General features: G+C 42.0%; 1 protein-coding gene across 1 annotated transcript in view; it reads right to left on the reverse strand.

Moving 5' to 3' along the window:
* Nucleotides 1-22,625, reverse strand: part of necab1 (N-terminal EF-hand calcium binding protein 1) — a 50,507-nt gene extending 27,882 nt beyond the window's left edge. Inside the window, exons 1-2 of the mRNA XM_030147986.1 lie at nt 22,539-22,625; nt 5,019-5,043 (exon numbers count right to left, since the gene is read on the reverse strand). Coding sequence (XP_030003846.1) covers nt 5,019-5,043; nt 22,539-22,625 — 112 coding nt within the window. The remainder of the gene's footprint in view (nt 1-5,018; nt 5,044-22,538) is intronic.

The raw sequence follows: 22,625 nt of genomic DNA on the forward strand, positions 1-22,625 counted from the left end.
ATGAAGACACGTATGATAATATATTGTTGCATATAAGTTAGAAAACAACATTAATAAGTGTTTTGAAAATAAAACAGAGAAGAGTTGAAAGGAGAATGATGATGGTTTTAGAGGTGTGTTAAAATCCCCACTTCAAATGATCACTGTATGTAATATGTGTCATGTATAAATGCGTGTGTAGTATAACTTAGGATAATTTGGCCAATTAAAAACAGTATAACATATTTAATAACATATGATGATGGAAAGTATAGTGAGATAGTGTGTAAGTGCAAAAGACCTATGAAGAGGACATATGTGTGAAGGGGGCTTCAACAAAGCAGCAGTGAGGGAGTCCACCACGCAAAGCCCACTGTCACTGAAGAGAGGACGAACTGAGGAAAAGCACCGCCTACACAAGTTAACCCTGTGCTCACCAAAACAGGGTCATATAGCTGAGAAAAAAACCCACATGCATCAGCAAAATTCAAGACAAGCTGAGACAGCTGACGTTGAATCAGTCCTTCTAGTTTCATTTTACACAAGTGTCAGTATTTCAGCTGCAGAGAAAGGAATGTGTTTAAACTACTGTTGATCTGTCAGGTACACCAAAAAACAAAAGACCAAGAACATTCAATCAGATCAGTACACATTTGTTGTTTTTGTTGTTTTTTCTGTGGTTTTGTCACACACCACCCATTATGAACAAGACTGTGACCCACTTTGACTTCATGACCTGCTGGTTTAGAAAGCTGCTGTTGCCCTCCTTCCACATGTAAGACAGAATTAAAGACTTGGACTTTTTGGTTTTTTTCTTTCATCACACCAGAGTGTGCAAAATGTCTCAGGGAACATGTTCCCATGTCGTCAACACTGTCATATATATGATGTATATGAAGAGATTTTGGGATCCACAGAGGCCTCTGGTCATTTCCTTCTAGCTGACATAAACATGCTGTTGTATGGTATTGTGTTTAGAACACCAAAATAGAATGAATTAAATAAAATTTCAAAACACACATATGTTTTCAACAAACACAAGAAACACTTGCCTGTGAATGATCCATGCTTATTTGTACCATACCTCAGTCCCTCCAGAAAAATGCGTGCAAAATCTTTGATTACATGATGCAATATGCAGGGTTTTTATGTGATTTTATGCGGTGAAATTGCGCGAATTTGCAAAAAATTGTGTAAAGTTGCGAAAACGTGCAAAAATGGAACGACATGCATTTAAATGGAAAAAAAAAATTGGACCAAGGGTTCTGTAGTCCAACAGCATATTTAAAAACATTAACTGACATTTGTTTGACCTTTCAAGGTCACTCAAGGTCAAAGGTCATGGCACCAAATGAAAGCCTATATATGATTTCTTATCTATTGCCAATACTAATTATATCAATATGTTCAACTGTTTTCAAGTTATAGCACTTTGAAATGTGTCCCATTATAAACCAATGGGGACTTAAAAAATTTCAAAAATTCATTAAAAAAATCAGTATTTCCCAATTATTTGAACAACATCAGTAGACCTTAGGCCAAAGATGTTCCACAACAAATATCAAGTCATTCTGGCTAACAGTTTCGGAAAAGAAGGTTCTTTGTTTACGGACGACGGATGGATGCCAACTGACACCAGTAGTCCATGGGACCTTCAAACCGTTGGACCAAAAACAGATTCTTCTCCCACACCCTGTTCTAACTAGGCCACTACTAAATGGAAAAATGTTTAATTACATCCTATGATAAGCAAAGATACAAGACGTAAGCATCTACTACATCACAGAAAGAGCTGGTTATGTTTTTGTTCTTCTTGATTTTTTAAGGCAGATGGGAATTTCGCTAGTGTTGCCCTGACAAAATCTACGGGTTCTAAAATTCAGTTTAGTAGTAGTGTGGGTGTCTGTGGTTAAAACACATCTGCCGATCACGTGACAATACTTTCAATTATGTTCAAGAATGTAACGTCAAACGTTGAACGTCATCACATCACCAGATGACGTTCAACCAGTCGTGTACCTCAGAGCGCTTCTTACAAGCTGTCGTGTCCATTCCCCGTCGGAGGCGTGAGGGGAAGCACATGGAGCAGCTGCAACAGGTTTATCTCCACAAATGTTTGTACACTTTTTCTCGATTGTCAACTATTCTAATGTGTAGCAATGCGTTGTATATCTTCAGACCTCACCCACCTCTGGAGGAGAAGCTGTTTAATCCCACTGTGTGACAGATATAACAAGGAACTGGTGAGTCTGTTTGTTGTTGACCGTTAGCAGGCTATGCTACGCTAATGCTATGTTACACTAATGCAATGTGACGGATTGTGCTTCTGCCTCCCATTCATTTGTATTTGGTTGGCTTATGATAACAAACCACTGTGGTACAATTGCAGTTGAACAATAGTTGAATTATTGCTGTGAATACCTTTTTCAATGTATTATTCACTGGTAATGTATGTCCACAGAATGAATTGGTTTTGATTTATCAATTATGAACTGATGCTTTTTATTTATGACAACATTTATTCATTGGTTACCTTATTACGACATAACTGCTACACTAGGATCATCATTGTTGTGGATTAAAGGCTCTGTGTTCTTCAGGAAGGTGAGTTTATTTTCCATAATAATAATGGATTACATTTCTATAGTGCTTTTCTATGAACGCATACTCAAAGCGTGTACAGAGGATCCATTCTTCATTCACTCTCACATTCTCCCTCTGGTGGTGGTAAACTACATCTGTAGCCACAGCTGCCCTGGGGGGGGCAGACTGACAGAAGCGTGGCCCCTCCCACCACCACCAAACATTCACACACATTCATACACCAGTGTGAGAAGCAGCACTGGAGGCAAGGAGGGGAAGTGTCCTGCCCAAGGACACAACAGCACATGGACAGAGTGGGATCCAAACCGCCAACCCTTCGGTTATTGGACGACCCGTTCTACCATCTGAGCCATGGCCACCCCCAAATTTTCCAGTGAAATAATAGTGTGGAATGTCCAGGGTGAACCCCGCCTTCACCCAAAAGTAGTTGGGATAGGCTCCAGCGACCCCTGTGACTTAGAGATGGGTTCGGATAATGAATGAATAATAGTGTGGAATAACAGTGTGGAAGTGCTCAGTAAACAGGAAAAGTGATAGTAAATTTTCAAGATATGCAGAGTTAAGCCATCAGTGTCCAGGTCACAGGACGTCCGATCGGCCTCCACAGCAGCCAACAGCTGTCCCAGGGTCTGCCTGAAAATGTGTGAAAATTCACTGAATATATTTAAACAGTGTGCCAAGTGCAATGAAATACATCATGGGTAAAATCTCAACTTTTCTAGACTTTGTGGTTTTTAATGACAAATTAACATATTAGCAATATGAGATGAATGTAGAATATTTTTCTGAAACGACTGCTATAAATACTACAATTACATTAAACAAGGACACAGAAATGTAGTGATTCTGTGGGTAAAACATGGGCTATCAAATTTATTTGACTATCAAATGCCCAGAGACAAATTTAAGAATGGCTGAATCTACCTCTACTTGGTGCTAGCTAATGCTAATGAGCATACAGAGCTGTGTTTAAGCTAACTGTATCAGTATTAGTACGCAAGCTACTGAGTAAAGAAAATGGACACACACACAAAAATGTACGATCACTTTTCCTGTGAACTGAGCACTTCCACGCTATTTTATTCCACACTATCATTTCACTGGAAAATAAACGTACCTTCCCGCGATGAAGAACACAGGGCCTTCAATCCACAACAATGATGATCCTAGCAAGAACCGTTAGCTGCTTAGCGCTTACTTCTCCCGCCTCTCCTCTGTTTTGATTGGTTGTTTGATTGGACCAATCACAACAGTTTCTGCCCTCAGAACATCTTTTGTTAAGGAAAACTCCCATCTGCTTTTCTGAGCATGGCTCAAACATGGCTTTAGCATTTCTGAGTCACAAGTGACAAAAATCAAATAACTGCTTCCGGCTTCACAAACGTCAGGTAGAACAGGCCGTCTGTTTCAAGGCAACTCTAGCCTTTCTGTTCAGAGAACATTATTATCACTGCAGCACAAACTATTTTCAAATGTTTCGTGCTGGAAAAGTGGTTCTCCAGGGTCAAGTTTCCCTGATATTCCAACATACAGTTGAATGGGGTGTAAAATAGTATGCCCCTGCTTTTGCGTAGGACATCAGGGTACTGGTCTGCTCTGTTTTTGCAGATATTTTATCAGCAAATGAGCTGCATTTTTCATCATCTTGCAGGATTTTTTCTGAGGCTTCCAGTTAGTTTGCCTTCTGTGGACGTGCGAGCCAATGACCTTGCGCATTACATACTACATCACTACCCGTGTCAAGTTACAATCTAACATTTTTAAAACTTTTTACAGGAAAATGTGGGGATTATGGATTATCAAATCATGCAATTCCAGCATAGTTTGTGTATTTTGCATGGAAATATGCTATTATTGCGGCTAATATGCACCCTTTTGGAAAAAATGCAGACCCCCGCATAATGTGCGCTATTTCCTTGATTATGCATTGAGTTATGTGATCGCATAATTGCATTTTTCTGGAGGGACTGATATATACATATAAATGTAAGGAAGTCTATTTAGAAACAGGAAAGGATTCTACCCTTGATACTCATATCAGTCCAAGACTGAGGAACAGGAACACTGATGACAGCCTACATTCTGACTAGTGCTGTCTCTACAGTCTTTGGTGACTTGAATCTTTGGTTGCTGTGAAATAGCAGAGTAGGTGAGAAAATACTAGTCTGAGACATAAAGTACTGGCTGCCGTGGTAAAAGTGTCTAGCTGAGTGCAAAATGTTTTTCTTCATTAACACTGTGATTCTGAACCTTGCTGGGCATGGTCAGTTTCCTGTTGTCATGGAAACTGACAAGAGTATCAGCAGCGAGGCATGATCAGAATTTAATTGAGAAAGTCCATGTGTTTTCACACACTCAGGATGAGGGGTTGAACTCATGCCACAGACAGACCAGTGAGTGTGTGAGGAGCTGATGCTCAGTGCTGCCATATTTACCGTTTTTATCCGCTCTCCGTAAAATCTGCAAAGAGAAACAGGCAGAAAAATTGTAAGTCACATCATCAAAGTGAAAAGAAGTGTGTGTGTGTGTGTGTGTGTGTGTGTGTGTGTGTGTGTGTGTGTGTGTGTAGCTCATCAATCACACTCTAAAGCGCAGTGTGATATTGAATAATTAATAATGCTGTCCCAGAGTCCAAAGGAGATGAAAGGCGGCGTGGCGGGGACAGCTTTATAAAGCCTGGACACACACTGAAAATGGCACTGCCCACTTGAACGTCTTCATGTCTGAGCACATGGGAACATCCTGAACATACTTAGACTCTCTTTACACACATGGATATAGGTTTCAACTAGGGATGCAAATTATTAATTATCCTCCTCAGACCCAGGAAATGTCAACAAAGCACCAGCTTTTTCTGTTTTTTATTAAATAAGTGCCTATACTGGAAACATCATGATGCAACAGTTTTTTCAGATGCAGTTTTTAAAATGTTTATGGAATGTCCTTTGTGGTGGTGGACAGTTTTCTTTTCTTTCTTCTTTTTTTTTTTTTTGTATATAGTTCTGAAACTCTTGTCCACAAATGTGGACAGTGGGTCTTAGGAGGTTAATTAATTAACCATGACTTGGTTGACCTTGTCGATCGATTAACAATTAATTGATAAGCTGTGATTTTTCTGTGAACCTGAATTTCTCTGTCAATAGGGTCTACGAGAATAAATGTTAAATACTGTTTATATACTTCCTGACGAAAGCACGTCATATTCCTTAATGATTGATTTATTGAACCATTAGGGATAGAGTACAGGCAGTGACATTTATATCGTAGAATCAACAGTGCTTACGTGTATAGACATGGACCATTATTCCTATTTTTATTATTATTGTTGTGATCATGCATTTTGCTTGTTTCATTTCTTATTGTTGATGACATGCTCTGCATTTTGGAAAAGCCACCTACGGACTGGTGTTGAAAACTAGCATGTGTGCTATATACAGCCAAGCAAAGCATGTGGTCTGCCCTGTGGGACAGTCTTCATGGACTTGTGATATCCATGTTAGTGGTGGGCTGACAGGTTTACTATTTTAGATGTTGCTTTTTTATTTTGGTTTCTGCTGGATTTTCTTTCCATTCAGTTTTATTGTGGCCACACCCCCTTTTGGGATAAATGAGGCTGATTGGCTCACACCTGTTTTGCCACATGCATTTGGGTCGCCATACAGAGCAGAGCAGGACTGTGCTGAACACAGAAGTGACGAGAGCAGAAAGAACATGTGAGTTTGATTTGTTTGACATGTTATTTTGAACAAATATGAAGCTTGATATTCATGTGGAATGGGTGGTTTTTTTTGGGTTTTTTTTTTTTGTCAAAGCGCACTTTGGTTTGCATACCCATTACCATTCACTGGATGAATGAGGAGTTTGCACCCTTGGTAGGCGGAGCAAGGTATGAGGTAATTAATCGTAGTGGCATGTTTTGTTCTTTTCTTTGAAATATGTGTGTATTAAATTACAATTTTAATTATGAGTAATATGTCTTGTTTATTGTAATAATGTCTGTGCTTTAAAGAAAATGTAATCTAAGTAAACTTTGCAAAATAACTTGTGAACAAATGTTCGTGTTTTCGTTTCATGGTGCTCAATGATGAAATAAAGATTTGTACCAGTCAAACTCTACGCTGTTTCATTGATGCCAAGGGCTGCTACAGTTTCAGCTCTGTTACTACCTCCAGAGGCATTACAAAGCTGTGTTAAAGGTGGGACCAAACGATCCCCCCCTTTTATTTACACAGACATTGTTTCAGAATAAAGGCAAAATATTCCCACAACAGAAGTGCTGTGTAAAAGGGGATAATATTGTCATTGGGGGGGTTAGCGGTCCATCCATGATTGTTGGAGCAGGGTGGGTAGCGGTCCGTGATTGTCTCAGAAGGGGATAGTGGATAGTGGCCCGTAACTGTCCGAGCGGGGGGAGAGGGTAGTGGTCTGTGATTGTCGAGTGGTCCAAAGTGAAAGTCTAAGTTAATATTCCTAGAACAACCGGCTTCCATGACCTGCCTTGGAGAGCCTCCGCTGACCAGACAGTCCAGGCAGCCAGTTCCTCCGCACTGCGTTTGAGGATGGGACAACTTCCTGTGAGGTGTTCTCCCCACCCTTCCTCCATGCCCCTCCCACGCCAGAACCGTCACAAGCAAGATGGAGATGCCCTGTCTCCCAACAGAGCCCCAACAGAGCCCACCACGCCTCAGGATCTGTGGTACCTGGGTCAGGTACTCACGGTCCTGCTCTGAAAAATCAGTGTCATCCACTATTAACGCAAAATTAAAATAAAATCGATCCAAAATTGATCAAATTGATTTTTTTTTCCCAGCCCTAGATTAGATGGGTTCTACCATCTGAGGGAATTCTTCCCTTCCAAATGTTAAAGTTGGTTGGGCCCATGAGTCATTTTTCTGGAGCAGTAAAATTAAATATAGCAACAGAATAGCATGAAGTGTCAGTCAGTGGTGATGGAGGGCAGGAAGAGGCCAGGTGGAGCCCAGAAAGGCCAGGTTAAAGGACAGTGAGGCTACTGGACAGTTTAGTGTAAACCTAACAATAGTGGATTTACCCACTGGAACCCTTGGCACTGTGCCCCCGTTTGAAAATCTGCAGAAAAAAGTGCTGCTCTGATCAAGAAATGAACCCCTGTGTTCCGCCTCGCAGTCCGAAGCATTACCTGCTGAGCAATTTTCCAAAATTTTACAAAAACTCTTTAATTCCTGACTAGAAAAGGTCCTCAACAAACATCAGACAGTCAGTCGGGGTCAACATGGTTTCACAGCTAAAACAACCACCTCATTCGCAATAACTGAAGCAACAGAAGGAATCACAAATGCTTTGGACCAAAAAAACAAAACAAAAACATGCAGTTGGAATCTTTATCACTCTGAAAAAAGCCTTTGACACAATCGATCACTCAGTCACACTCAAATTCAACTGTATGGTATCAGGGGGGTTCTGGGGAGTGGCTAAGAGGCTACTTGGCAGGGAGGGTTCAATATGTAAAAATGGGACAGTACTCATCCAAAAATCTGGGCATTTCTTGTGGTGTTGTCCAGGGGTCCGTTTTAGGACCAAAACTGTTCAATGTTTACATCAATGACATATTCTTATTATTATATCGAATGTGCAAATTAAGTCATGTACAGTACAGGCCAAAAGTTTGGACACACCTTCTCATTCTTTGCATTTTCTTTATTTTCATGACTATTTTCATTGTAGATTCTCACTGAAGGCATCAAAACTATGAATGAACACATGTGGAATTATGTACTTAACAAAAAAGTGTGAAATAACTGAAAACATCTCTTATATTCTAGTTTCTTCAAAGTATCCACCCTTAGCTCTGATGACTGTCTTGCACACCCTTGGCATTCTCTTGATGAGCTTCCAGAGGTAGTCACCTGAAATGGTTTCCACTTCATAGCTGTGCCTTGTCAGGGTTACTTAGTGGAATTTCTTGCCTTATTGATGGGGTTGGGACCATCAGTTGTGTTGTGCAGAAGTCAGGTTGATGCACAGCTGACAGCCCTATTGGACAACTGTTAGAATGCATATTATGGCGAGAACCAATCAGCTAAGTAAAGACAAACGAGTGGCCATCATTACTTTAAGAAATGAAGGTCAGTCAGTCTAGAAAATTTCAAAAACTTTGAATGTGTCCCCAAGTGCAGTCGCAAAAACCATCAAGCGCTCCAACGAAACTGGCTCACATGAGGACCGCCCCAGGAAAGGAAGACCAAGAGTCACCTCTGATGCTGAAGATAAGTTCATCTGAGTCACCAGCCTCAGAAATCGCAAATTAACAGCAGCTCAGATTAGAGACCAGATGAATACCACACAGAGCTCTAGCAGCAGACACATCTCTACAACAACTGTTAAGAGGAGACTGCGTGAATCAGGCCTTCATGGTCAAACAGCTGCTAGGAAACCACTGCTCAGGAGAGGCAACAAACACAAGAGATTTATTTGGGCCAAGAAACCCAAGGAATGGACATTAGACCAGTGGAAATCTGTGCTTTGGTCTGATGAGTCCAAATTTCAGATCTTTGGATCCAACCGCCGTGTCTTTGTGCGACGCAGAAAAGGTGAACGGATGGATGCTACATGCCTGGTTCCCACCGTGAAGCATGGAGGGGGAGGTGTGATGGTGTGGGGGTGCTTTGCTGGTGACGCTGTTGGGGATTTATTCAAGATTGAAGGCAACCTGAATCAGCATGGCTACCACAGCATCCTGCAGTGACATGCCATTCCATCCGGTCTGCGTTTAGTTGGACCATCATTTATGTTTCAACAGGACAATGACCCCAAACACACCTCCAGGCTGTGTGAGGGATATTTGACCAAGAAGGAGAGTGATGGAGTGCTGCGCCAGATGACCTGGCCTCCACAGTCACCGGACCTGAACCCAATCGAGATGGTTTGGGGTGAGCTGGACCGCAGAGTGAAGGCAAAAGGGCCAACAAGTGCTAAGCATCTGTGGGAACTTCTTCAAGACTGTTAGGAAACCATTTCAGGTGACTACCTCTGGAAGCTCATCAAGAGAATGGCAAGAGTGTGCAAAGCAGTCATCAGAGCTAAGGGTGGATACTTTGAAGAAACTAGAATATAAGAGATGTTTTCAGTTATTTCACACTTTTTTGTTAAGTACATAATTCCACATGTGTTCATTCATAGTTTTGATGCCTTCAGTGAGAATCTACAATGAAAATAGTCATGAAAATAAAGAAAAGGCAAAGAATGAGAAGGAGTGTCCAAACTTTTGGCCTGTACTGTATATATATAAGTTTTGTTTTGTGTTTTTCCATGACTTCTTACTACCTGTTTTGTTTCTAAGGACTGAGTAAGATTACTTTGTTTTGTTGCATATTCAAAATAAACTAAAAAAAAAAAAAAATCTCAGTTGGCCAAAGGCTGACCTATTTGTTATCTGACTGTCTTGGTACTTTTCGGGATGTGGCGTTTACATCTAAACTTCAGGGTTAATTAAGATTAAAGTGTATATTGTAGTGGTGCAATGGCAAAATTAAAGCCCTTAAAGTGAGTAACTGTGGACAATGCATGTAATTACAGGTTAGGTTTCAGGTCTAATGTACGTGAATACGGGTGGGTGGGAGTTGTCTGTCACTCACTGAGGGGCGGGGCATCCCCGAGCTGCACACTCACATGCATGTCCAGAGAGAGAGAGAGAGAGAGAGAGGAGAGAGAGAGAGAGAGAGAGAGAGAGAGAGAGAGAGAGAGAGAGAGAGAGAGAGAGAGAGAATCAGTTGCCAAACCAAAACCCCTCAGTCCATAAGGGCAGATTGTCCCGTGCAGACAAACAGTACAGTTTTCCCGAGTGCCGTTGAATTCCTAATATATTGTGTTGTTAAACAAAGAGAGCAGTCCTGCTGAGCAGGAATATGACAGTTCAGAGAAGGATATCACATCTGTATATACAGTGCCCCCCCCCCCTTCCATTTTTTCTTGATCTGCCACTACCTAACAATAGAGCACCTCTCTGTTGGGAAGAAAAATACCATTTTAATTTCAAATTATTTTAATTTCAACTTATTGCTCCTGTACAAAGCTTTTTACCTTATAAATCTTTATCTGATTTAAATTTGAATTAAACATATTGTTAAAGTGAAGTGTTTTCTGTTAACTTACCAACATATACCTGAACTTATACCCAATACAAAGGCACTGTAAGAGCTTGCTGCTGTTTCATTTATTCAAATTCCTCCTCTATGGATAAAGTGGGCCGGTTTGGGCATGAAACTCCCCGGCTGAAAAAGGGGCCCAGCTCTGCCCTGGCTCTACACCACACAGAAGCTTGTCAAAGTAGCTATTTTCCTCATCTCCTTTTACATTTACACTACCGCTCCAAAGTTTTAGAACACCCCAATTTTTCCAGTTTTGTCTGTAAATTCCAGCAGTTCCAGTCCAATGAACAGCTGTAAATGGTACAAAGGTAAGAGTGGACTGCCAGAGGAAAAAAAAAAAAAACAGGTAAGGTTAAATAAAACTGAAAAATAATGTACATTTCAGAATTATACAAAAAGGCGAACAAGAAATGGGTTAAGAAATGAAAGCAGTTCTGCAGCAGTGGAGGTTGATCAAGTCTGGAAAGTTGGTGGTTCAATTCCTGCAGGTGTCCCAACATTTGTGAACTCCTTCCACCCCCTGTGTCTGCAGAACAGGAGTGTGGAACACACTGTGGTACCAGACCCATGGAGCAGGACTGGAACAGGACTGGACTGAAGAAAGGAGTGTGGTACTGTAAAAATGGAAAAGAGGAAAAGGAATGAACCAGAGAAGAGAGACAGAGCATCAGAAGAGGGAAAAATGGAGGTGTGTCCTCCAGAGAAATGTCCAAGAAAGTCCAGGTGTCAGTCAGTCCAGTTTCCTTCAGCATCCAAAGGCACTGAAACTGGACTGGAAATGCAGACAGAAGAGGTCTGGAAGAAGCACAGACACAACAGAAGAAGAAGAAGAGTTTAGGACAGAAAACAGCTGGAGTGAGAGGAGACTGACAGGACAACAGCTGAAAGAAGAGAGAAGAGAGAGGAGGAGGAAGAGAGGAGGTCATAGAGGAGGAGGAGAGGAGACTGACAGGACAACAGCTGAAAGAAGAGAGAAGAGAGAGGAGGAGGAAGAGAGGAGGTCATAGAGGAGGAGGAGAGGAGACTGACAGGACAACAGCTGAAAGAAGAGAGAAGAGAGAGGAGGAGGAAGAGAGGAGGTCAGAGAGGAGGTCATAGGTCATAGAGGAGGAGGAGAGGAGACTGACAGGACAACAGCTGAAAGAAGAGAGAAGAGAGAGGAGGAGGAAGAGAGGAGGTCATAGAGGAGGAGGAGAGGAGACTGACAGGACAACAGCTGAAAGAAGAGAGAGGAGAGAGGAGGAGGAAGAGAGGAGGTCATAGAGGAGGAGGAGAGGAGACTGACAGGACAACAGCTGAAAGAAGAGAGAAGAGAGAGGAGGAGGAAGAGAGGAGGTCATAGAGGAGGAGGAGAGGAGACTGACAGGACAACAGCTGAAAGAAGAGAGAAGAGAGAGGAGGAGGAAGAGAGGAGGTCATAGAGGAGGAGGAGAGGAGACTGACAGGACAACAGCTAAAGAAGAGAGAAGAGAGAGGAGGAGGAAGAGAGGAGGTCATAGAGGAGGAGGAGAGGAGACTGACAGGACAACAGCTGAAAGAAGAGAGAAGAGAGAGGAGGAGGAAGAGAGGAGGTCATAGAGGAGGAGGAGAGGAGACTGACAGGACAACAGCTGAAAGAAGAGAGAAGAGAGAGGAGGAGGAAGAGAGGAGGTCATAGAGGAGGAGGAGAGGAGACTGACAGGACAACAGCTGAAAGAAGAGAGAAGAGAGAGGAGGAGGAGGAGGTCATAGAGGAGGAGGAGAGGAGACTGACAGGACAACAGCTGAAAGAAGAGAGGAGAGAGAGGAGGAGGAAGAGAGGAGGTCATAGAGGAGGAGGAGAGGAGACTGACAGGACAACAACTGAAAGAAGAGAGAAGAGAGAGGAGGAGGAAGAGAGGAGGTCATAGAGGAGGAGGAGAGGAGACTGACAGGACAACAGCTGAAAGAAGAGAGAAGAGAGAGGAGGAGGAAGAGAGGAGGTCATAGAGGAGGAGGAGAGGAGACTGACAGGACAACAGCTGAAGAAGAGAGAGAGAGAGGAGGAGGAAGAGAGGAGGTCATAGAGGAGGAGGAGAGGAGACTGACAGGACAACAGCCGAAAGAAGAGAGAAGAGAGAGGAGGAGGAAGAGAGGAGGTCATAGAGGAGGAGGAGAGGAGACTGACAGGACAACAGCCGAAAGAAGAGAGAAGAGAGAGGAGGAGGAAGAGAGGAGGTCATAGAGGAGGAGGAGAGGAGACTGACAGGACAACAGCCGAAAGAAGAGAGAAGAGAGAGGAGGAGGAGGAAGAGAGGAGGTCATAGAGGAGGAGGAGAGGAGACTGACAGGACAACAGCTGAAAGAAGAGAGAAGAGAGAGGAGGAGGAAGAGAGGAGGTCATAGAGGAGGAGGAGAGGAGACTGACAGGACAACAGCTGAAAGAAGAGAGAAGAGAGAGGAGGAGGAAGAGAGGAGGTCATAGAGGAGGAGGAGAGGAGACTGACAGGACAACAGCTGAAAGAAGAGAGAAGAGAGAGGAGGGGGAAGAGAGGAGGTCATAGAGGAGGAGGAGAGGAGACTGACAGGACAACAGCTGAAAGAAGAGAGAAGAGAGAGGAGGAGGAAGAGAGGAGGTCATAGAGGAGGAGGAGAGGAGACTGACAGGACAACAGCTGAAAGAAGAGAGAAGAGAGAGGAGGAGGAAGAGAGGAGGTCATAGAGGAGGAGGAGAGGAGACTGACAGGACAACAGCTGAAAGAAGAGAGAAGAGAGAGGAGGAGGATAAGAGGGGGTCATAGAGGAGGAGGAGAGGAGACTGACAGGACAACAGCTGAAAGAAGAGAGAAGAGAGAGGAGGAGGAAGAGAGGAGGTCATAGAGGAGGAGGAGAGGAGACTGACAGGACAACAGCTGAAAGAAGAGAGAAGAGAGAGGAGGAAGAGGAAGAGAGGAGGTCATAGAGGAGGAGGAGAGGAGACTGACAGGACAACAGCTGAAAGAAGAGAGAAGAGAGAGGAGGAGGAAGAGAGGAGGTCATAGAGGAGGAGGAGAGGAGACTGACAGGACAACAGCTGAAAGAAGAGAGAGGAGAGAGGAGGAGGAGGAAGAGAGGAGGTCATAGAGGAGGAGGAGAGGAGATTGACAGGACAACAGCTGAAAGAAGAGAGAGGAGAGAGGAGGAGGAGGAAGAGAGGAGGTCATAGAGGAGGAGGAGAGGAGACTGACAGGACAACAGCTGAAAGAAGAGAGAGGAGGAGGAAGAGAGGAGGTCATAGAGGAGGAGGAGAGGAGACTGACAGGACAACAGCTGAAAGAAGAGAGAGGAGAGAGGAGGAGGAAGAGAGGAGGTCATAGAGGAGGAGGAGAGGAGACTGACAGGACAACAGCTGAAAGAAGAGAGAGGAGAGAGGAGGAGGAAGAGAGGAGGTCATAGAGGAGGAGGAGAGGAGACTGACAGGACAACAGCTGAAAGAAGAGAGAAGAGAGAGGAGGAGGAAGAGAGGAGGTCATAGAGGAGGAGGAGAGGAGACTGACAGGACAACAGCTGAAAGAAGAGAGAAGAGAGAGGAGGAAGAGGAAGAGAGGAGGTCATAGAGGAGGAGGAGAGGAGATTGACAGGACAACAGCTGAAAGAAGAGAGAAGAGAGAGGAGGAGGAAGAGAGGAGGTCATAGAGGAGGAGGAGAGGAGACTGACAGGACAACAGCTGAAAGAAGAGAGGAGAGAGGAGGAGGAGGAAGAGAGGAGGTCATAGAGGAGGAGGAGAGGAGATTGACAGGACAACAGCTGAAAGAAGAGAGAAGAGAGAGGAGGAGGAAGAGAGGAGGTCATAGAGGAGGAGGAGAGGAGACTGACAGGACAACAGCTGAAAGAAGAGAGAGGAGGAGGAAGAGAGGAGGTCATAGAGGAGGAGGAGAGGAGACTGACAGGACAACAGCTGAAAGAAGAGAGAGGAGAGAGGAGGAGGAAGAGAGGAGGTCATAGAGGAGGAGGAGAGGAGACTGACAGGACAACAGCTGAAAGAAGAGAGAAGAGAGAGGAGGAGGAAGAGAGGAGGTCATAGAGGAGGAGGAGAGGAGACTGACAGGACAACAGCTGAAAGAAGAGAGAAGAGAGAGGAGGAGGAAGAGAGGAGGTCATAGAGGAGGAGGAGAGGAGACTGACAGGACAACAGCTGAAAGAAGAGAGAAGAGAGAGGAGGAGGAAGAGAGGAGGTCATAGAGGAGGAGGAGAGGAGACTGACAGGACAACAGCTGAAAGAAGAGAGAGGAGAGAGGAGGAGGAAGAGAGGAAGAGTTTACACTGAACAGAGTGAACAGATGAGTTTACACTGAACAGACTTCCAGTTGCAGGTCTGATGGGTCCAGTTGCAGCTAAAGCCACTGCTGAGACTTCAGAATAAGAAAAAGAGGCTTGACTGGACCATGAAACAGCAACAGTGGACTACTGAAGACTGGAAGAAGACTAGTGAAGACTGGAAGAAGGGCTGATGGACTGATGAATCCAAATGTGAACTCTTGGGTTCATCCTGCAGGACTGGTGTACGCCTTATGTCCAGTAGGTGACAGGATGGTTCCTCAGTGTGTGACATCAACTGTCAAACATGGAGGAGGAAGTGTGATGGTCTGGGGCTGTTCTGCTGGATCCAGGGTCGGTGACTTGTCCACAGTGAAAGGAACCCTGAACCCTGAACCCAAACCCTGAACCCAAACCCTGAACCCAAACCCTGAACCCAAACGGCTCCCACAGTTTCATTCTGCAGATATGCCATGCACTGCCCTCTGCTGGTCAGGGGTTCATCCTACAGCAGAGAATGACCCAAACACAAGTCCAAGCTCTGGCAGAACGACCTGAAGAAAAAAGGACAAGATGGTCCGAGTGTCCAGCACAGTGTCCAGACTGAAACCCCATGGAGCTGGTTTGGATGAACTGGACAGAAGAGTGAAAGCAAAGACACCGACAAGTGACCCACATGTATGGAACTACAAGTGACCCACATGTATGGAACTACAAGTGACCCACATGTATGGAACTACAAGTGACCCACATGTATGGAACTACAAGTGACCCACATGTATGGAACTACTGCAACAGAGTTGGAAGAACTGCCTGAAGAAGATCTGAGTTCCATTGCAGACAGAATGCGGACACTGTGATTCGTCCAAAGTTTAGAATACCTTTAGGTTTACAAATTGATTCCATGACTTCTTTTTTAACTTCAATTGTTTATTTGTTCTATGCTTTAATTTCAGAGTACACTGAAGACATTCAACTGCATCATTTTATTTGAAATTCTAAAAAAAACTGGGGTGTTCTAAAACTTTTGACCAGTAGTGTATATATACAAAAAATAAAGGCATCTTTTTCCTCTGATCTCTGTTTTAAATGGGTCCTCCCTTCTGAGATGTGAAAATCTGAAGTTGGTCCATGAGCCCTGATGTATGTTCTGGTGCTGACTGCTAATGATAATACTGGGTAGACATTGAACTTCTCTACAGGGACATTAAAGGGATTTTGCTAGAAATGTAAACACATGCAGGCCTGACTGGCTAATCAGGAGGACCAGGACAATTCCCAGTGGGCTGGTATAATATTTAGGCCGCGAGGGCCGGAGTTCACTTTAAAAAAAAAAAAAATAAAATAAAATAAATAAATATATATATATATATATATATATATATATATATATATATATATATATATACACTACTATTACTACTAGCAAGTAGACGCACCTTGACGTAATCTGTCCTTGCATAAGGTTAGTAGCTCTGTCCTGTATCTGTGGAGCACAGACCATCTGTGCTCTGTAGGCTGTGGATGCTCAGCTGTGTTTACTGTTTGAAACATGGAGAATAGAAAGAGCAAGGGTGGTGTGGAGAAGCAAGAATGAAAAAAGAGGAAAGCTCTGGAAGCAAACGCAGCCAAATGTGCCAAAATCTGCAACTTTTTCACAAAAACCACCTCCGGTTGGAAACAACTAATGAGGACGATGAACCGGGTAAAGCACCTTTAAAGTGAGTTAATTATGGAGTCAGTGAATTGTGTGGCATTGTGACGTGGAACAGAACGTTATGTCATTTAAATAATAGTCTGATGCGAGGCCACAGAAGTGGGAAACTTTGTCTTGTAGCTCCTCAGAGTCAGAAAGCAGATCCAGCAGCAGACAGCAGCCATGAGCCCACAAGTCCAGAGTGGGCAGGTAGGACTGATCAGAGAGGGAAGAGGATTAGAAGAAATAGGCTCCAATGAAGAGTATGGTGTAGGCCTGTTCAGTATGAAAGGTATCTGAGATGGTTCTGCACTACATGAATGAAACTGACACCAAGGCTTTGGAAACAGAAGGTTTGTGCTGAGAATTCAGAGCATTTAAACTGTGCTTTAGTGTCAGAAGCAGAGCCAGGAGCCAGTAGTGATGAGGGGATTGTTCCTGTCAGGATGGAAGGAGAAGGTGAGCTGTTGGAACAGACTGTGAACAAGCAGTAGTTCCACTAAAACCACTGTCTAGACCCAAACCATAGTCCTGACCTGTTTTAGTTTTTGTCATTAACAGTGAGACAGTAAATACACAAAGCCCACAACTGAAAGGCAATAGCATAAAGTCATATTAAATAAACCTGCATATTTAGCCAGTGTAAAGATCTGAACTGGTTCAGTAAGTCCAAATGTCTGTAGATATTATTTTTTATTGTGATCCAGGTGCAGGAGAGTCTAGAGAAACTGGAGGAAGTGTGAAAGGGAGAGCAGAGTCTACTGATGACAGAGGAGCAGCTCAGCAGCACAACCTGAACCACTAATGACACACATGAACAGGAGTCTGTGGGAGCTGGGGTTCCTCTGGGGTTCCTCTGGGGTTCCTCTGGGGTTCCTCTGGGGTTCCTCTGGGGTTCCTCTGCTCACCCTCAGTCACAGGATATACACACAGTTTTTTCTGATCATCCTCGTCAAACCCCTCATATCACTCACTATACCAAAAGTTTTCACTGGCAAAGATGGAACAAACCACAAGTAAGTTGTGATGGAAATCTTTTGTTGCAGAGGATACAAAAATGATAGTTATTAGAAAGTGCAGCAAGCTTTATTTTTTTTTAAATTCTTTTTTTATTTAATATTTTTTCATATTCTTTTATTTCATTTCAAATATTTTAAAGGTTTGAAAAATGTTAACACTTATAAGAACAAAAAATATATTCTGTTATTGTTGTGTTGTGAGGAATAATAATGTTGGAGATGTGGATGTGCACTCACTGTTGAAATAAATCCACATTGTGAAGCAACCTTTACTTGCGCTGAATTGGAAATATTTTAGAAAATGCACTGAATTACAAGGCTTTGCAGAACAGTGTGTAGACCTAACATGTAAGGTTAGAATTCCATGATTTTAACGTGAGGTATGAAACTCCAGGGCTGAAAATGAGTCTCAGTCCGGCCCTGAACATATGTAATAATATTAAAGGTTATCTGAATGCGACATTATATTTATTTTCACTCTACTCAATGATACCTCTCAATGCTCTAAAAATGTTACCTAAATGGTAAATAGCTCATATAAAATGAATCATCAGTACCATTATATGTTATTTACATCTAAAATATTATTATCAAACAGTAATAATATCAAGAAGAAGTTTGACAACGGCTGATATGACTGGTTTTAGAATGAAATCAATCCATTCTGTATTCCTCTGAACACATAAAAGACTAATTTACTGTTACAGGAGGGTGCATCATTATTCACACTAATGTGTAACAGGAAAGTGCATTAAAATGTAAACCCTCATCATCTGTGCAAGATACATGCATCTAATCATAATCTCATGTCATGTTGGTAAATATGGAGAAGTGACATTTTAAGTGTTATTTTAGGTATCTTTAGGAACTTTAGAGAAGGATTTCTCAGCATGTTTTTATGTTTTAAAATGATTTGAGGTGAGAACATGTAGCCTCTTTTATCCGGCTGGTTTTTATGGCCTTTTATCAGTATGTACAGTTTTAAACACCCACTGAAACCCTTCGCTTCCTTAGGTCAGGTTGAAACAAGGTTGAAACTTGGAGTATCACTATTGTGACATTATTGTGAAAAAAAATATTGTGGAATAAATGTATACCTTTCATGCAGTGTCTTGTGTTGAATTTATTGGAAAAATTGTGTAGTTTCTGAATATAACATCCAAAAATGTGTATGACTTGTCCTTGTGTGACTTTTTACATGATGTTTGCTGAAAAATGGGCAAAAATGACCCTTTTTCAGTGACTAATCATTTGAAAACCCATATTAATCCTGCTGCTGCTTGTAAATGTTCATTGAACTTACTTTTAACGTTAGAAGTAGAGCTGATGGTCTGGCCTTTTGAATGAGGATCAGTTTCAGTGATTTCAGTTCAAAGTCAGTGACGTCAGATCAGACAGTTCCTCAGAAGACGTCCTGGGACTATTCAGTTTGGATTTTTTGGCTTCTAGGTAAGAACTGGACTAATAATTCTGTATGTAGAGTTGATCTGATCATAAATCTGTATGTATTATACACCATTCTCTTTCTTTTTCTGTTGTCAATAAAGCCTTACCCAACAGTTAAGTCTATTCTAATATTAGATCAGTCAAATCATTACTTTTACTAACCCTGCCCCCATCAGGTTTTAGTTTGTGAAAAAATACATATTATAAAAAAAAACTTGCATTCACTCAATTTTCAATATCTAACCTCCAAAATGTAATCAATTATGCCCACCTCCAATTAGTTTAGATTATTTAGGTCCATTTACTTTCCTAAAGTCAGATCAAGTTTTTTTTTAACAACCAAATATTACATTTTACATTTACATTCATGCATTTGGCAGACGCTTTTTTCCAAAGTGACTTACAGGGGAAAACCAATCAAATCAATCAATCAAATTTTATTTATATTGCGCCAAATCATAACAAAAGTTCTCTCATAACACTTTACATATAGAGTTGGTCCAAACCAGACTGAAGCCAATTTACAGAAACCAACAGAATCCTCCAGGAGCAGACACTAGTGACTGGTGACAATGGAAGGAAAAAGTACCTTTAACAGCAGAAACCTGGAGCAGAGCCAGACTGAGGAGGATGGACGACTGACAGGAGCATATTTGTATTTGAAACTGCCACCAGTTTGTCAGATTTGGACTTGTTCTGTCAATGATGAAGCCAATGGAAGCAGGCAGAATCCCTTTAGGAAGGCTTCTGTAGATCAGTTTAGAGTTCAACTAATAAAACAGCTCTTACACATGTTATGGAGGAATGCCTCATGGATTTATTTTTTTAAATTTCAGACTGACTGAATAGGGTTCAGATGCCCAGACCAAACCCATCCAGGGGTGGAGGAAGGAAGGAAGGAAGGAAGGAAGGAAGGACTCCTGAGAGGATTCAAAGCTCACACATGAACAGAAGAAAGCATGTTAGGTTGGATTTATGACACAAATTAAATGGTTAAATCCAGTAGTGCAGAGGCCACAATTCATGTGTTTTTGTTTCAACCTCGTGTCAATAAAGGCTCAGTGATTTGAAAACCACAAAAGAGTTTGCATAGCGACTAAAATTTCCTTAGGGGGTCAAATGAGTGGCCATTTTTGTAAAAAAAAAAAAAAAAAAACAGTTGTCCTAAAGTCATAGAGCTGTGTGTAAATAATGCTAATCCATTTGTGCACAAACTACTGATATTCTCTGACAGTGGAAGCTCTATTTTCATAAATATTGGATTTTGAATAGCACGTGTATGTGAAAACTTTTGCTGGTGGACGGACGTGACATTACCCATGATGCTCTGGTCAGTCCCAGTACTTTATTAGGAATAAACTTCTAGACTTCCTATTGCTAATTGTGCTCTTCTTCATAAATGTTGCTATTGTGGATCTAAAACAATCCCAGCTGACACAAAAACACTAAATGTGTCAGTGGACGGATGTGACATGGTTGTTGTGGATCCCATCATACTGATGCTCTGCAGCCATGTCAGCGTTTACACTAATGATCCCTGTGCAAAAACTAGGAGCACTATTATTTATTGGATAGTTTAGCATCAGACTAAAGAGGAAAGAACAATCTAGAATTGTTCTTTGTGTCTAAAAATGCTTCTTATTGTAAAAGTGTTGATGTAAACAGTGCTGTGTGCCATTCTTCATGTATGTATTGGTGGAACAGAAGCAGGATGGATCAGCACCATACTCCAGATTGAACCTGTACAAATAAAACATGTGATATGGAGGAGAGAATCTGGGAAGAAAAACTGGGGAATCCAAAAGAAGAGAAGATTTGTTTTTCAGCTCAATTCAGTTCAAATAGAACTTGTCCATTTGTGACATGAAAATATAGCATTAATTGTGCTGAAATGGTTCATTTTGGAGCTGAAAACATAGTTCATATGAGCATCAACATGTTGAACAGAACTGAAATCCTGTCCATTTGAACAACTGTCATTTACCAACACAAAGTTCCTTTGGATTCACTGAGACTGATTTAATATGAACACAGACACAAAGAAGAGCTGTGAACACATGTGAGCTGATAAATGATTTCAGATTCAGATTCCTGAGAGAGTTTGGCCCTAAACTGCTATATTTTCAGTCCATAACCAAGAACATGAATGTTTGCCCTTAATGTCAGTAAAATGCAACTCAAACCTTGAACCTTGTCAGGCTTGTTAAATGGATTCATTGTACTAGAAAGACAAACCGCCTCCACCACACAAGCCCTGTGCACTGTAAGCCTCACCACATCCAACATGGACTCACGCAGAGAAATGAGTTCATTAGATTTAACCCTTTCATGCACAGTGGTCACTCCAGTGGTCACTCCAGTGGTCACTCCAGTGGTCACTCCAGTGGACAGCTATTCTCCAGCTGTTCTCTTGTATATTCATGGATTTTGTTGTTTCAGTTCCATATCAGCCAACACAGTGGACACTAATGCACCATCCCATAATAATACACTGGCATTCAGACCATTACTGTAACTTTGCTGTTTTTGATAAACCTGATCTGCACTAACATGTGTGAGTGGAAACCAATTGCTGATTGTTATTAGATTGTAATTATCATTTTTCTTAACATGTTTGTTTTTTTTGTTTGTTTTTTGTATATTATCTACATGAAGTGAGTAATAACTAAAATTAGAGTATGTTTAAATATGAGCAAACATCAGATTAGCAGCACTAAAAACATTTGTATTTCATAGTTTTTACACAGTATCAGTAAATACACGTTTCTTGGCTTCAAATATTAAATGCACGGTATTCATCTGAGTGGGCATTTTTACAACTCCATGAAAAATAAGTTCATAAAAAAACCAAACATGTCAGTTGCATTGTTTTTTTCCTGCCTAAAGAGGAACCCTGGTCTGGTCTGGTCCTGTCCCTGTACTGTCATCTGTGTGTGTGTGTGTGTGTGTGTGTGTGTGTGTGTGTGTGTGTGTGTGTGTGTGTGTGTGTGTGTGTGTGTGCAGTAGGAAGGAAAGGATGAACATGACAACAGAAAGTTGGAGTGTTACTGAAACACAAGCTGGGATTAAAAAGAAACAGCTGAAGAAGTGTCATTTTGTCTTCTTACTTTAATGATACAGGGGTTATTTTCTTTTGTTCTGAACAAAAGAAAATAACCCCTGTAGGGTTAAAAAGGAAGTTGTCCTCCGAAGGGGGGGGGGGGGGGTAAAAAAAAAAAAAAAAAACGGGGCAAAATCGTGATTAAGGTTCTCATAATTCCTGCAGGAAAGGGTTTTAAAACATGGTTTCCGTGTCTTTTTTCATGATGAATGACACTGGCAAGTCACATAAAATGACACTTTGAAGGCGACACGTCACAGAAGAAGTGCATGCGCTCTAATTAGATTAATTAGATCACAAATGTGGGACTCACGTCAATAAAAATGGACATCCCCTTCTTCAGCTCCATCTGAGGGCTGGGCTCCTCCACCACAGGCTGCACCTCTGGACGGTAATCCAT

Source organism: Sphaeramia orbicularis, chromosome 11, assembly GCF_902148855.1.
Source record: "Sphaeramia orbicularis chromosome 11, fSphaOr1.1, whole genome shotgun sequence".
In the NCBI taxonomy this organism is placed as follows: Eukaryota; Metazoa; Chordata; class Actinopteri; order Kurtiformes; family Apogonidae; genus Sphaeramia; species Sphaeramia orbicularis.